The sequence below is a fragment of the Galleria mellonella genome, unplaced genomic scaffold (genome assembly GCF_026898425.1).
Source record: "Galleria mellonella isolate WM207_F2 unplaced genomic scaffold, CSIRO_AGI_GalMel_v1 utg56, whole genome shotgun sequence".
NCBI classification, from domain to species: domain Eukaryota; kingdom Metazoa; phylum Arthropoda; class Insecta; order Lepidoptera; family Pyralidae; genus Galleria; species Galleria mellonella.
Window position 1 is genome coordinate 2,828,966 of NW_026442117.1, and position 16,302 is coordinate 2,845,267.

Here is a 16,302-nt window from a genome sequence, read left to right on the forward strand (position 1 = left end):
AGGTCATGTTATGCATTTAATCAATTAAAAGCCTAAAAATAGAAAATTTATATACTTTAATACTTTGTGATTAAAAAATCAACAACAATCAACAAATAAACCAGAGGGAGACTTTGGACAAAAGTCGATTGCTTGGGTACATCTGTCCCATTCATGTTTCAACCGTGAAGCAGTTGTTTGCATGGCTGTGTTTCGGTTTGAAGGGTGGGATATGGCGTGAATTTACTGGATACAGAGCAACAACACCTGAGTCCTGAGGAATGGCAACGCATGGGGGGTATCATGGGCGAAACAGTATACTTACTCTGTTATGTCCATAGTACTGCTCATGTCTATAGGCGACGGTTACCACTTTCCATCAGGTGGGCTGTCAGCTTGTTTGCCATTCTAAGTGGTATAAAAAAAAATCGAAGCGGCAATGAAAATGTGTACCACTTTGTTTCAGCATTACAAAAAAAAACTGCTTGGATGTATCTGTACTAGGTACCTGTGTCAAAGTATTAGTCGCTTTTAATAAACCAAACGATTTAATTAAATTCATATGCTCATATTTGATTTAGAAGGATGTTCAATAAAATTCCGAGTTCGACAATCATTATACTACATTTTATTTTATACTACAAACATTTACTATGTACAAAATCTGTTCTTACATTCCAATACCAGACTATTACATTACAAAACGTTTACTTCCCTTTTGAATTCTAAAATTGATTATTTACTTGGTTATATAATAATACAGGGAAATATTGAAAACATTTTTACGCTTAACTATTAAATAACAAAATAAATAGCATCAATAATCACATTATACACATACGGTTGATGAAAATATTATATACTATACCTTTTTAAAAATGATTGCAGAAAGGCGTAAGTGAATTTAAAAATTATCCTACTTTCTAACTGCTGTCGCTTTTATATTGTGGAACGTGAGTGTATTTGTCTGTCAGCAAATGGTTTGTACTAAAATATATGAATGCGAGTTACCAATAATTATGTTATACAAAGAGATAAGTGTATTTTTTAACACAAAAGCGACAACAGTTACAAATACATTTCATATCCTTATATTTAACCGTAGATACAATTCATTACACGAATTATATTAAAAAATAAATGTTTTATTACTCGGTCTTTTAATTATTCAATACAACCTATATAGGGTATTGCTGAATGTAGAGCTTCTTCATATTTATCCAAAAAACAGCACACGGAAGTTAATAAATCAACTTAAACTTCTAACCACAATTAAGGGTCTATCTAGAGAAATTTTAAGACGGGGGATAATCGCATCATTACGTCAGATCAGGTACTAAATTCGTCAATCTTCTTAAGATTTTTTTCAAAAGAATTCGTGTACTGAACTGATGCAACACAGTTGTTTAATACACAGACGACTTCTGCTTGATGACGGCTTGCACGCATTTGGCCATAGTAGGCGAGGCCCGGCTGATTGGGTCAGTCATGAAGAAATCTTCCAGCTGCTTTAATTGGACATCTAGGGTGCCAGATACAGGCTTCTGGAGACTCTAGTTTGACCAAAATAAAAATGTTCATTATAAACATCATAATTTTATAAATAAGTTTTTTATTTCAATTAAATTATATTCATGTCAAATCCCTTACGGGATATACAGATAGAACCGATATCCTCTATAATTAAATACATACATCTCTTGTAACATACTTATTTTTCACTTGTTAAGAAAGAGTAGACTTTGCTACTTTTCCTTTTATCTAATTTCATAGAACTTTATAAATTACTTCTAGAAATAAAAAATATGTGATAAATTTCTGAAGTTAGAACTTTTATAATAACAACTCAAACAAAAAACCAACAGTTCATATTTACCTTTGATAAAGCTCTCGCCTGCGCGAAGTAGTTGTTATCTTGCACCTCCCCATACGACACTAAAGCGGGACTGATTTGACCGAGTCGGTCGCGTACTTCATCCAAATTGTTGTATGGTAGACGTTCGCCGACAACCTCCGATAGAGCTCTGTGACATGATGAATAAAAATAAGAAAATGCAAATCGCAGTAGCGACAGCATATCTTAGTACACAAATCCCATAATAAGAATCTAATGCAATTAACTGGGGGGAAAGGGATGTTAGTAATGGAGACTGAGAATCCCATTGCTAGCAATATACCCAACCAGGTCGACCTCCTCGCGGTTCCACCCTGAAACTACCATGGTTAATTCCTGATGAATTCATCATGATGGGCTAACTGGCCTGTTTTCATTCTCATCTATCACCCTTTGCTCTGCAAACGTATACTATTAACGCAAGCGGGGTTACCATACCATTTTCACCCATAAAAAAATGCAATTAACTGCAATTTTATTTAATCAAATGTTGAAATACTGAACATATGCAAATAGAAATGGACGGATGCGAACGTACGTGAACGTGTTCGATCACGCGTAGCGTACAAACCGTATAATCTTCCAGTCGTCGCGAGCACGACCAGGCGGCGAGACAGCAGGCAGCGTCTGCTGCGCGCGGCCCTCCGCGTTAACATAGGTGGCGCGTTTCTCGGTGTACGCCGCGCCCGCAAACACCACGTCCGCAATGCTCGCGCCAACATCTCCATGGTGACCTACACACACACGGAAATTTGTACTATTTGTTGCCAACTCGTTTTAATTGCAATTTGCCACTGGAACTTTAAATCAACGCCTCAGCGGTAAAATAAATTCACAATGGGTTAACAAAGTCGTTTTTTAATTTTTGTTCGAATAGGCAAAGCAGGTAGGTCAACAACTGCCTTGAATATTTTTGTTATAGAAGAAAAACATGTCTAAGAGTTTCATATTTGAAGCAATAGGTATTGAAATTATTTATGAAACTCATTTTATCGTAATAAATATATACTTCGTTGGTTCTGATCCAACTAGAAGGACCAAAAAATTTTTGTTCCTATGGACAAAAATTTTTTTGGTCCTTCTAGTTGGATCTATCTATCTATATAGATAGATACTTCTTATTGTTTCTTCCAAAAGATTACAACAGTAAACTTATTCTAGATATAAACAATTACAAGAAATAATCACAGTGAGAAAACAATGGGCGACGTTATCGCTAAAAGCGATCTCTTCCAGGCAACCTTTGGATGGAAAGGAGTATTCTTTTTCATCAGACTTATAACCATAGTAAAAATATTCACACCAAAATTGAGCCTCTAGAGTCTAGACGGTTTTCATTCACATACCCTTTACCATAATGTTGTATGACGATCGAAATTGTTAATTTCATTCATTAATTTTATGACGTGTCGTATTCTGATCAACTAAAAAATTTTGGCCAAATATTCATGGTATAAGCAATCACCTTGGTAGATTACGAAGGCATCCTTGGGCAGCTGTTCCCTGGTGACGACGCCACCGTCGGCGCCCAGCAGGAATACGACGCGAGGCTGAGCCGCCAGAGCGGTGGCAACTCCTGGCCGGTAGCCAAGGTCTAGCGCCGCCACCGCGCCTGCGCTGCGTTGCAGCACGTTCAGCACCTGCGTACACACCACACCACAAAATTTATATCTAAACCTGATAATTCCTCCCCATAGAATAGGAGAGAAAAAAATATAAAAACATACTTAATTTTTTTTTAACGATTTGGAATAGTAAACAAACTAATGGCACACTTGATGGAAAATCGTAACCATCTCATAGACTTGGACAGCACCTAAAGATAAAAAAAAACATACTGTTGCATTCATGGTACCCCACTTGTACCGGTTTAATTAGTCTAAAACAATAAAATCCATGTCTAATACACTAAATAAACCAGCAGTACTATATTTTTTATTGTAAATGCACTGTGTCACTCAGAACAAAAATTACATGATAAAACTTATTTTTTACTACTATAATAAAATTGAAACTAAACGATGTGTACATGGGAGATATTTATAAAAAAAATTCAATGGTCTTAATAAAGGCAACAGAATCCAAAACAATAATTGTTAGAAATTTCATCTATGTATGTATGCTTATTCTGGCATCACGCAAAAACTGCTGCACCAAATTTATTGGTTTTCACAGTTGTATACCTGAAGGCCTAACTTAAAATCTGGTATGTTTCATTTCGATACACCATCTAGAAGTGACCTATTTAATTGGTTTTCCTTTTTTTGATTTGATCAGTTTTGATTTTCGCGCGGCCAAAGTAGCGAACGAAAAGCCAGTACCAAATAACAAATGACAAACCTGTACTATGTATACTAGACAACTGATAGATAGATATTTATATCCATAATTTCCATAGATAATATGAGAACCAAAAACGCAAACATTTGAAAGCGAGGCATTTGTTTAATTACCACCACTAACACAATAATCCCCAAAAACAGGATGCATATAGAGGTCATAACACATGTTAGTATATAGGATACACTAACATGAAGCCCATGGTTTTTGCCTACCGATGATCACTATCCGTTTTGCATCAGGTGGCTCATCAACTTATTTACAGTTCCCAGTTAAATAAAGCATATATTATTTATTTTAGCATCATTGTAATACATTTTGCCCATGTTATGTTCATGGTACTGTTCATGGCTACAGTCGACGGTTACCACTTTCTATAAAGGTGGGCCGTCAGCTTGTTTTCCATTCTAAGTTACATAAAAACAATCATATATATCAATAGTTTTCACTCAAAACCTGTTCATCAGGTATACCTTCCAGTTTTTATCCTGAAGCTTGTCTTGGAGCCTGAGAGCGAGCTCCTGAGTATAAGCGAGTAGTGCTGAACCTTCCTGTGTCTTTAGCTGGTCAGCTCCCAAGATGACAATCGGCCTCTTGGCAGCATCCAACCTCTTCAGCACCTCATGAGAAGATGAGCCAGTCGCCAAATCCTTTACAACGGAAGCTGAATCACCGACGTGCTGTAACAATTTTAACATAAAAGATTAATGTATTATGGATATGTTTTTTTTTATTTATTTTTTATACAACTTAGAATGGCAAACAAGCTGACGGCCCACCTGATGAAAAGTGGTAACCATCGCCTATAGACATGAGCAGTATCATGGACATAACAGAGTATACTGTTTTGCCCATGATACCCCCCATGCGTTGCCATTCCTGAGGACTCAAGTGTTATTCCTCTGTACCCAGTAAATTCACGCCATATCCCACCCTTCAAACTGAAACACAGCCATGCAAACACAACTGCTTCACGGTTGAAACACGAATATATATGTACTTTACAAAACTAGTTGAAGTTTTAGACATTTTTAAAATGTATGTCACTAATTACCTTACCAGAAATAGTGCCGTTTACAATACAGAAATTACAAGCAAAAAATTATTACATTAAATGAGCTGTTTGCTTATTTACCTACCAACTATAAAAAAAAACACTGACCAAATAGTCGTAGGTGAGGTCTATTTTAGGTCCGATGACCGCAACGTCGGTCTCCTTATGTATGAATGCCTTGCGGATGCGTGCGTTCAGCAACGGCGCCTCAAAACGAACGTTGGTGCCAATTAGCAACACGAAATCAGCGTCCTCCACGTCTTGCAAAAAACAGAAAAAAAATAAAAATCATTCTATTTCCTCTTTTGACTACACATGTCTTGTTACTGGATGTTGCTAAGAAATTTTTTGGTAATTTTTTTTTTCCTATCATCATCTTCCTACCCTTATCCCAACCATTTGGGGTCGGCGTAATATGATTTTATCCATATTACAAAAAGACTTGGTTTTTAGTTTTACAATCGGCCACCTGCCTGACGTCAACCCTCTTTGGGAATGCATTTGTTGGTGGTTTCCGCCACTTACGGTATAAAGGACAGAATTGAGGATTTTTTTTCCTATATTTTGTCTATTACACACAAATGTACAGGTTTCAACTGTCCACTGCTGAAAACAAACTGAGGAGTTTTGCCAGTAGTTGCCACGCTTGGCAGGCGGATTGGCAACCACAGTTAGGCTTTGAAGAGTTTTAAGAGGGATGCTGCTGGCCATCCCTCGCCCACCCTTAGTCGCCTCTTACGATACCCACGGGAAACGAAGAGTTGGCATATTCTATGCCGGGACCACACGGCCTTTTATATATTATTATTTATATTTTTTATTTATGCACAAAAAAACTTAATTAACAGCACTTTTATTAAACATTTATTAAACTAAACAAATTAATGAAAATATACCAGATTAAACCATAATGCAACAGGTACAGTTAAATCGTGGTTTAAGACCACGAAAAAGAAGAGTAAAAGAAAACATACTTGCAATCTTAGTATTGAGGAGATACGATGACCGCAAGTCAGTGCCAGAACCCTCTAGAGGGAAGTCACGCTCTGTGTAAACATTCTCTGAACCAAGCCGGTTTACCAGGTCCTTGAGAGCCACAAGGGATTCCGCGTCCGCCAGATCGCCAGCCACTGCTAAAAGCTTTAATAAAAAAAAAAGGTTACATTAGGGACTAGTTATTACCCTGCACTCCTATGCTTATTTTCTTACTTCTTAAGTTTTTAGCTTACTAAGCATCATAATACTTTCTAAATCCGGTTTCTAAGCAAACGGCCAAAACTCAGTTCATTAAAAAAAAAAGAAAAGCCACATTATGAAAAAATATTATTGTAGCCGCGTACTTCTACAATTGACATAAATCACACAAAAAAAAATATAATTATCCATGAACAAAAACATACAACTACATGTTACAAAAAACTATATAACTTAGCCATTAATCGCTTAAAAAATTACCCTTTTTTCGGTAATTGGGTAGTTACGGAAAATAGCACTACAATACCTTGTCAGGGGGGCAATCCTGGATAGCGCGGGCGGCGGCCACGATGGCATCCTCCCATTCGACGGGCGTAAGGTTGCCGCGGCTGTCGGCCAGCATGGGCGTCACCAGACGCTGCCGCTTGAGACCGTCGCACGCAAACCGAGATTTATCAGACAGCCATTCCTCATTTATTTCCTGTAAATTATTATACAGCGATTAGAAATAGAATACGAATACGACAATCCAATGTCACAGTATTCGTTTACACTAATCTTCGTAACCGCTCAACACTTTATAATGATTTTTTTGATGTAAATTTTTTACTTCAACTTAAGTGGGTGGAAAAGGGATTGTTAATAGTGGGATTAGCAACCTCATTAGCAATATACCCTATCAGGTCGATATTCTCGCAGTTGCCCCTGGAAACTATCGTGATTGATTCATTAGTGAATTTGTCACGATGGGCTAACTGACCTGCTTCATCTTCACCTATCATTCTTCACTGGTGCCCCGCCGGTGGATACCGATAGTGCAGGCGGGGTAACCATTCCATTGCCATCCATTAAAAAAACCTAAGTGGCAGATTAATTAATTTACCTCAATATGAATGGACACAGCTAGTATTAATTTGACTAGTACTTACAGATATTTTTTATGAATGATTTTATATATTTAATTTCCAATATTTACCTCATTGGTTCTAGGCAGTATACGTAATACTTCATTAGTACGGGTCGTTACGACTATATTGCTACCCAAGGGGTCCAAAACATCGACAGAGTCAATCTGAAAAACAATAAAGTTAATTATTTTTGACAGTTTAATTTTTTTGTTCATTTCTTTTATTTCTAGCTATTGCTGGAAAACTTACAGATTTTAGAAACTTTATATTATAAAATAATAACAGTAATCTTCAAAAATATTACAATATATAACAATTTCTAAAAAATCTAATATTTCTTCTTTTTTTATTATAGCATGTGATCACACCATCTTATGTGAACACAGAAACAACATGTCCGAGTTTATAGAATAAAGGAAATGATGTAACAATAGATAGTTAATTAAGTATAGAGCCATCAAAATAGCAAAAAGAAAGAAATATTACGTGGGTATAAAATTAACAATAATTAAAATTCAAATTATCTTTATTCAAATAGACTTGGTAACAAGCTCTTTTTAATCATCATTCCCTTTTAAAACTCTCTTAACATTATATGTATTTATTTAAATGTACAATTAAACTTTATCTTAATATTAAATACTCATTCAATAACATTGTGATCCGAGATCTTCTAATCGAATACTATACTCTATTTAAAACTCTGTAATGATACTAATAGGTATCAATGTCACAAAAATTTGTAATAAAATTGTCAATACATGAAGCACTGTTACCAATTTTAATTATGTTTCACACTTACCCTTCTAGTCTCCCATGGTCGAGCTGCAAAACTATATGGTTTCGAAGTGAGAGCACCAACTGGACACAAGTCTATGATGTTGCCTGACAATTCAGAGAGGAACATCTTTTCGACGTATGTCCCCACCTGAATTTAGGATAAATAATTAATTAATAAAAAAAAAACTATCACTCTCGCTTTTTATGTACCAACATCATTTTCGAAATTATAAACACTCGACAAGTAAAGTGGTTTTATTTCTCAAACAAATTCAGGATAACGGTTTCAATGAAGCTCTATTTTGTTTTATAAACAAAATTTTAAACATAATGTAATACTAAACAAATCAAAGGAATATTAAAATTCTTTGTTATTATTATATTTTTTTCACTTAAATGTCAAAGTATGTACCTGCATATCAGACCCTCTACCGGTGGTACCGAAATCGTCGACTCCAGCGACTTCTGATGCAAATCGGATACACCGTGTGCAATGAATACAACGGGTCATGATTGTCTTGATCAAGGGCCCAACGTCTTTATCCTCCACGGCCCTATGAAGGGATTGAAGATTTTGAAGATAAGCTCAAATGCAAGAATAAAAGTACTCTAAATATTGAGCTCGATTCTTTAAATTCTCTTTAACCTAATATTTTAAATTTAATTCATAATAATTTAGACATAAGACTATTATAAATTTAGTTTATATTAATTATTATTCCTTACAATAAAGATTTTGCTACAACATCAAATTGAAATTTTAATTTTAGAAATAGGTTTAGCACAATGGCGCCTAAGGTTTGATTGCATTATACACTTACTTAACAAGGATTATTACATTTCACCACGTCAGCTTGTCCACCATTTTAAGCTACATAAAAAAATTATTATAGGTAGTTCTAGGATATTGGCAACCAACTCTCTCTCTCAACTATTGGAAGCTACATTACAGCAAGTAACACAGGTGGTTTATTATTTAAAAAAAAAAGTGCAAAATCAGAACTGGTCACTAGTACTTATATAAAACAAACCCAAATAAAAATGTATATTTATTTTATACTACAAACTTATAACCCAAACAAATATGATAGACTATGGCTATAATGTTAGTATCTTATTAATATCACCTTCATTAAGTTAAAATCTATTATAGAGAATTAAAGCTTTAACTTAATTAATTTATAAATATAATCTATAACAGATTCAATCTAAAAATGTTACCTCTTTCCAGAGAAATGAATATCGGTGAACCTGCTCTTGTCAGATCCAAAAGCCATTGATTGATCCTGGAGATCACATTCACCACCTTGATCACAAATAGGACAATCCAACGGATGGTTTACAAGCAGAAATTCCATTACACCTTCGCGGGCTTTCTTAGTGAGGTCAGAGTCAGTTTTAACTCTCATACCCTTCATAACAGGCATAGCACAAGCCGCAACAGGCTTGGGTGACTTCTCAACTTCAACCAGACACATTCTGCAGTTGCCAGCGACAGCCAAACGTTCATGGTAACAGAATCGGGGAATTTCAACACCAACTTGAGCAGCAGCCTGGTAAAAGTAAAATTAGATATGTTCTTAAGAAGGTTCTGAACTTTTAAAACCAATCTTAAATTACAAATACAATTAGCTTGCTTGAGACATCCTTTTTAGATTATACACTTACAATATCAATTATTTCAAAAAACTATAACCTATTCATTGTTATTCAGAGATCAGGATATTAAATATAAAAAATAAAGTTTCAAGTCAAATTGTTTACTGCTTACATGATAGCATAATACAATTATTAGTTATTAAAATTTTAATTTTCTGACTGAAGGGGTAGCCACATGGCATAGAATTTAAAGATGTCATTCATTCATCTTCAATTCTATGCCATGTGGCCCCGCCATAGAATAGGCCACTCCTTCCTTTTCTGTGAATGTCATAAGAAGTGACTAAGAGAGGATGAGGGATGGGCAAGAGCATCCCTCTTAAAACATCTCCAAACCCTAACTGTGGTTGCCAATCTGCCTATCAAACATGGCAATTACTCGCAAAACACCCAAGGGGTAGGCTAATGTTCAACAGTAGCCAGTTAAAGGCTGATATAACGATTCATTCAACAAAACAATTAAAAAATAATAAAGTGATTTATTGATACATATGTAAGATATAGAAAAGACTTCAAGAATCACAATATATCCTATTTTTCTTGAGAGGCAATCATAGGCAGATTCAAAAGAAAGGGGACTAGCAGGTTACTCTTAAATCTAATATCAATATCAATCCAATCTATTGCCAATGACAGTTTTATATTATACTCAAGAAACAACAGTTAGGAATTAGGTTATAATTGGGATTGGTTTACAATAGTTTGCAATGGCAACTTACACTAATATGCATCTATCAGAACAATAAGGAATCATTATGTCACTAATATTGCAAATCAAGAGTGTGAAATGTTTTAACTTCAATATTGATTTATTGTAATTTATGTCAAGTGTAACCAAACAGATGGACCATACCCACTCCAGAAATGGATTGTAAGTCATTAGATAAGCTTTACACTAAGACTTATCTATAAGCATATTTTTTAAGGGGCCAGGCCCCTCTAAAACAATTTTAAACATGCTAATGATGTCAATTTTTTCTGAGCATTCATTTATATACATAGAGCACTCTGGAATAACTAATCTATAAGGTACCATGGGATAGTAGTATACACAGTGATACCGAGTATACCATTTCATTTCACATCTATAAGGAATATTTACCAGTTTAGACCTGTGGCTTGTTTATTATTCCACTTCACAAAAGTAAAAGTTTAAACAAATAACAATAAATTTTATTTCACATATTTTTATAAGGTTGATTATTTGATGAAAAGTTAGCTTACACTTAATACATACTGATTTTCTAATTTTCAATAGGAAATAATGATTGTATATCGTTATAGCTGTAGAATACTGACAGATATGTATACTTAACCTTTGTCAGATCCGTCAGTATTCTACAACTATGGCGATATCAAAATAATCATATCACTAAATGCATAATATTGTAAATGTGTGTAAAATTATTAAGATAGTTAATTGGGTAGTCTTTTGGAACTAGTAGTGTTTAGACATTTCAGTGTTAGTTATACATAAACAAGCAGATTTGAATGAAATTTGACACAAACATACTATACCTGAATTAACACAGGATACTTTTATTTATTATTTTATATAATCAAAGCCACAAGGAACTGCTAGTTTAAAATTATATTCTGATCCATATTACATAATATTTTTTATTAATGCTGTCTATATATGTGTGTGTATACTTTTTTCATTATAGGTTTTTGAATACATAATACACATGTAATAAAATTGTAACTGGATGATGTCAATACATAGAAGATATTAAGGGAATATTTTATATACAGGGATCATAACAATACAATAAGAAACAAAAACCAAAACAATAACATTTAAGATACTTGTCTGTCTATATATATGTAAAACTACTGTACCAAATTGAATATAATTTTCACTATTGTTATAATTAAAATCTAGCATATGTTTCATATCGAAATATCAATGTTTCATACAGAAATAGTCTATCTCATTAATTTACCTTTTTTCAAAATTCATACATATGACATTGAAGGTACAAACTAGTATAGCATATGTATAATGAAATACTCCTATTTGAAATAAATAATAAAATAAAGGTCTAATAAAATATTACAATGTTTAAATATTAAATTTAATTACCTGCAGTACTGTGGTGCCTGGAGGAACATACACAGGTTTATCATCAATGAACACCTCCACCTTCTCAGGTTGGGCAGGGACGGCATCAGCGTACCGGCGAGCCCCGAGGGGCGCCACACGGGACGGCGAACTTAACGCAATCGCCCGAGTCAGCGGCTGGCGCAACATTTTCTGCAGTCAAACACCAATCTATCACTACTACGCACATACGACCATTAAATTTATACCGTTTTTCTAGTGATAATAGTGAACTAATGAATAAACAATAAATTAATAATGTGACATACTTTATATCAGAGTTTAAAGAGATAGCAATAGGGGAGAAAATCTTGTTATTGTTACATAAGTACAAGATACATAACCTATATACAAAAGACTACAAATACATAATGAAATAAATTAGACTTATCATATAATGCACATAAGTACGAAAAAAAATTACTTAATCAATTTATTCTCCTATTTTTGTGAAATTCCTATCAAAATATATAATTTTATCCGTTTCGTTTTTTTTTTTTTTTTAGTACGTTTGTTCCGTTTGGAACAGGCTAAGGTCGGAGACCATGCTGCCTAGTCTTCAAAAAGATAATTTGTCTGGAATAATCCGTTTCGTTTACGTGACAGCTGCTGACTGTCAAAAAAAATAACAGATACTATTCTTGTATTGTAAAAATGGGGTGAATAGGAATTACGTGTTCAAATAGGAACGAAACCAAAAATATGGTTTGGAGTAGAGAAAATAAACATTATTGAATTCATATATGAATATTAGCTGTTTTATCCAATAGTACAACAGTTGATCTGCCATTATTTCACACCAAAACAATGTGACGTTTCATGGATTGTCATAAATATTATATTCAAAATGGGTCGACGTATTTTTTATGTTCGCGATATTCATAGTTATTTACGATATTAATCTTGTAATTGTTACGTTTTATAGCTAGTTGTAAATAATAGATCTAAATATGTTTTTTTTTTCTCATAGCTCTTAAGTTAAATAAATGTTCAATGTTCTCTGTATTGTGTTTTACGCCTCATGGTAGAAATAAGATTGATAATAGACAAGTAGTTTGTATTTAATAGAAATATGTTTAATTAAAAAATAAATAGACACCCAGTACTAGTGCTACTCAGAATAGTTAGCGCCTCCCTTTCACACTCGCTCCATCCCGCTCGCACCAACTCACCAACGTGAGTTTTTTTTTTTAATGGGTGATAGTGGAATGGTAGCCCCACCCGCGCTATCGATATACACCGGCGGGGCACCAGTGAAAGATGATAGGTGAGGATGAAGTAAGTCAGATAGCCCATTGTGACGAATTCAACAAGAATTGTTCACAATGGTTTCCAGGGAGAACTACGTGGAGGTCGACTTAATAAGACATATTGCTAGCAATAGGGCTGTCAAACTCCATTGCTAACAATCCCTTTCCCCCACCAACGTGAGTTAGTAATAGATAACGTGCGACCGGGCGGGGTATAAATATAGGCCGCCTACGCCGTTAGCGGCATGACCAAGTGACCAGATGATTAGCCGACCAGAAGACCTCTCCGAACGAGATAAGAAGAAAACTCTTCTGAGCAGCACAACGGGACTTCAAAGGAAGCAGTTGGATATTTTATTTCTCCAGCCGGCATCACTATATACAACCCCAAACCAAAGCGGGTCTGTCGAAGGTGTCCCGCACATTTTATATTTCTAAATTTATGGTATAATTCAACAATCAAAGGTACCTATTTTTATCAGAAGTGTCATTACTAAAATATTTAATTCTTTCTGGAGGTGCGCTTACTTTTATTATCGTTAGCACAAGTGGGATTACTATCAGACGGAGTTACTATTACCTAATTGTAATCCCACCTGCGCAATAAATAACAATTTGTCTAACAAAATAAAGAAATTGAAGTGTAAAGATTTCGTTCGAATTCGGGCTTATTCACCCCATTTTATAGTACAATTTATCTGTTTGATGAAGTAACAATTTGGTACAAGTTATGCGTCTACAGAGGTTATTGCTATCCCTAAATAGAACTATTCTTCATCTATGCTAACCTGTATCAATCATTTCGTTCATGCCGTCATTCCTTCTATTCATTCATTCGTTACATCTATTCATCTATCTCTTTTTTTATTCTTTTCTTTCACTTGCGGCCGGCTAGTGTGTCTTTTGGACCATTATATCTATTTTCTATCAGAATAATGGCAATTGGAGATGTTAAAACTGCTCAAGGTCTCAATGATCTGAACAAATATTTGGTTGAGAGAAGTTATCTCTCGGGGTGCGTATGGTTTTGTTATCATATAGGTTGGAATATCATAACCACGTCAGAGTACAGATGTTAGTCTTTTCATAACCTACCTTTTCGAACACTTATTGCCTAATGAACACTTAATGCATGAATTAGTTGCACCGACAAGAGGAAACTCTTAAATGAAAAAAGAGAGATTGCCTAATAATATTTAGATTATAAAATTTAGTCCTATCTTCGACCTTATTAAAATTTCTCAAATTCACAGGTCCTTTTATTGAATTAATTTTTTTATTAATGATAATTCAGATACACTCCCTCTCAAGCCGATGTTCAAGCGTTCGAACAAGTCGGCAAAGCACCGGCCGCCAGCTTGCCACACGCCCTCCGCTGGTATAGACAAATTGCTTCGTACACACCTGCTGAGCGTAAAGCTTGGCCCGCTGGTGAGAGCCCTCTGACAGCGGGAGGTAAACCTACTACAGCCGTAGCCCCAGCTAAGGACGACGACGATGACGACGTTGACTTGTTTGGTTCTGGTGATGAGGAAGAAGTTAGTATATTTTGCAGCATATCTTAATAGGGCTTTTTTACAATGTAGGGGGGAAACAAGCATGTGTCTCACCTAATGGTTATTACTGATTATCTTAGAAATTCCAGATATGTTACCAGCATTTTAGAAAGAAATATCGTCATAGTCGTACAATACTGACGGATTTGACAAATATTATATATATAGATCTGTTAGTATTCTACAACTATGAAGATATAATCATTTCTTAAATATTTCAGTGTTGATTTATGATGACCTATACAGATGAGGAACCACTCTAAGCATACTTTTCAGTCTAGAAATACACTAATATAGTAATACATTAGCATAAGTTAATGACAACACTTGCTCATCATCTCAGGCCTTTACCATTTTGATGTAATTTTTCAAGATAACATTACATCGAAGTTGAACAAAATTATATTATAAAAGTAATTATGATATCTCTTATTATTCACAGGATGCTGAGGCAGCCAAAATTCGTGAAGAGCGTCTTAAGGCTTATGCAGATAAAAAGTCAAAGAAACCTGCTCTCATTGCCAAATCATCCATAGTCCTTGATGTGAAACCTTGGGATGATGAAACAGATATGAAAGAAATGGAAAAGAATGTTCGTACTATTGAAATGGATGGTCTCTTATGGGGTGCATCTAAACTCGTTCCTGTTGGTTATGGTATCAACAAACTACAAATTATGTGTGTTATTGAAGATGACAAAGTCTCAGTCGACCTTCTAACGGAAAAGATCCAAGAATTTGAAGACTTTGTACAGTCTGTAGATATTGCTGCCTTCAATAAAATCTAAATGAAGCCATAATTTAACATCTTTCCAATAAAACCATGCTTTAATATTTTGTTGTTTTATTACACATAAAAAAATCTTTACACATTAAATTGTGAGACCTTCAAATCAGTCCGTACATCTAGTGAGATTTTTTACTAGTTACAGTACTCTTCAAAAGAATTTAGCTATTTTGTTTAAATTACAAACATTTTGAAGGGATCATTTATTAGGTTTCATTGTTTGTGTAACACCACAAAATATTTATCTAGGAGGAAAGGATTGCTAGCAATCGGGGGGTTAGTCGCCATTGTAATCAATATGCCATATCAGGTCGACTTCCACGCGGTTACCCTAGAAATTATGGTGACTAATTTATCGTTGAATTCATCACGATAGGGTAACTGACCTGCCTTTACATCCTCACCTATCACCTCTCACTTTACCATACCATTTACACCCATTAAAAACAATACCTATCTTTAGGACAATTGTAAACAGCTTATTGTTATTTGACAATTGCTGGTCATAAAATCATAATAGTGATATTGAAATCGCAATTTTGTTTTGATTTAGTTGAGAAATAAGTAAAATATAGAATTACTACAAAATTTTTTTGTGAATTATCTAATGTCATTCCACCAGAAAACACGCTCTCCATAGCTCAGTATTTAGAGTCTACCAATATTTTTTTATTTTTCACTTCTGATGTTAGTTTTTTGAAGAAAATGGGTAAAACTAATGAATATTTCCAAGAGATCATAGGTATAATAATCGGCCTTCGTAAATCCGATAAAAGTAATCGTGATCTTTCAAGACTA

General features: G+C 34.6%; 2 protein-coding genes across 4 annotated transcripts; one reads left to right on the plus strand and one right to left on the minus strand.

Moving 5' to 3' along the window:
* Nucleotides 1-584: 584 nt before the first annotated feature.
* On the minus strand, nt 585-12,536 carry LOC113516176 (NADH-ubiquinone oxidoreductase 75 kDa subunit, mitochondrial). 3 transcript variants are annotated; one of them, XM_052899106.1, is made up of 15 exons: nt 12,497-12,536; nt 12,337-12,390; nt 11,895-12,065; nt 9,371-9,702; nt 8,562-8,703; nt 8,172-8,297; nt 7,438-7,533; nt 6,769-6,942; nt 6,242-6,407; nt 5,376-5,527; nt 4,687-4,893; nt 3,339-3,513; nt 2,445-2,607; nt 1,856-2,003; nt 585-1,532 (listed from the first exon to the last, which is right to left on the minus strand). In XM_052899106.1, exons 3-15 carry the CDS (start codon nt 12,060-12,062, stop codon nt 1,386-1,388), a joined length of 2,196 nt encoding a protein of 731 aa, XP_052755066.1. In that variant the 5' UTR covers nt 12,063-12,065; nt 12,337-12,390; nt 12,497-12,536; the 3' UTR covers nt 585-1,385. The 3 variants fall into 3 exon arrangements, with proteins under 3 accessions (XP_052755066.1, XP_052755065.1, XP_052755067.1); XM_052899105.1 differs by lacking the exon at nt 12,497-12,536 and having other exon boundaries at nt 12,337-12,487; XM_052899107.1 differs by lacking the exons at nt 12,337-12,390; nt 12,497-12,536 and adding an exon at nt 12,182-12,304.
* A 1,481-nt stretch (nt 12,537-14,017) lies between these two features.
* On the plus strand, nt 14,018-15,551 carry LOC113516275 (elongation factor 1-beta'). The gene is made up of 3 exons (XM_026900669.3): nt 14,018-14,177; nt 14,457-14,700; nt 15,161-15,551. The coding sequence occupies exons 1-3, from the start codon at nt 14,098-14,100 to the stop codon at nt 15,503-15,505; spliced, it is 669 nt and encodes a 222-aa protein (XP_026756470.1). The 5' UTR covers nt 14,018-14,097; the 3' UTR covers nt 15,506-15,551.
* The last annotated feature ends 751 nt before the right edge of the window (nt 15,552-16,302 follow it).

Excerpts from the sequence above, each read along its gene's own strand:
- LOC113516176 (XM_052899106.1), bottom strand. The coding sequence starts at position 12,062 with ATGTTGCGCCAGCCGCTGACTCGGGCGATTGCGTTAAGTTCGCCGTCC. Across the intron at positions 9,703-11,894 it reads CAGGCACCACAGTACTGCAG|GCTGCTGCTCAAGTTGGTGT; the intron begins GTAATTAAATTT and ends TACTTTTACCAG. Across the intron at positions 5,528-6,241 it reads CCTCAATACTAAGATTGCAA|ACGTGGAGGACGCTGATTTC; the intron begins GTATGTTTTCTT and ends GTTTTTTGCAAG.
- LOC113516275 (XM_026900669.3), top strand. The coding sequence starts at position 14,098 with ATGGCAATTGGAGATGTTAAAACTGCTCAAGGTCTCAATGATCTGAAC. Across the intron at positions 14,178-14,456 it reads GAGAGAAGTTATCTCTCGGG|ATACACTCCCTCTCAAGCCG; the intron begins GTGCGTATGGTT and ends ATGATAATTCAG. Across the intron at positions 14,701-15,160 it reads GTTCTGGTGATGAGGAAGAA|GATGCTGAGGCAGCCAAAAT; the intron begins GTTAGTATATTT and ends TATTATTCACAG.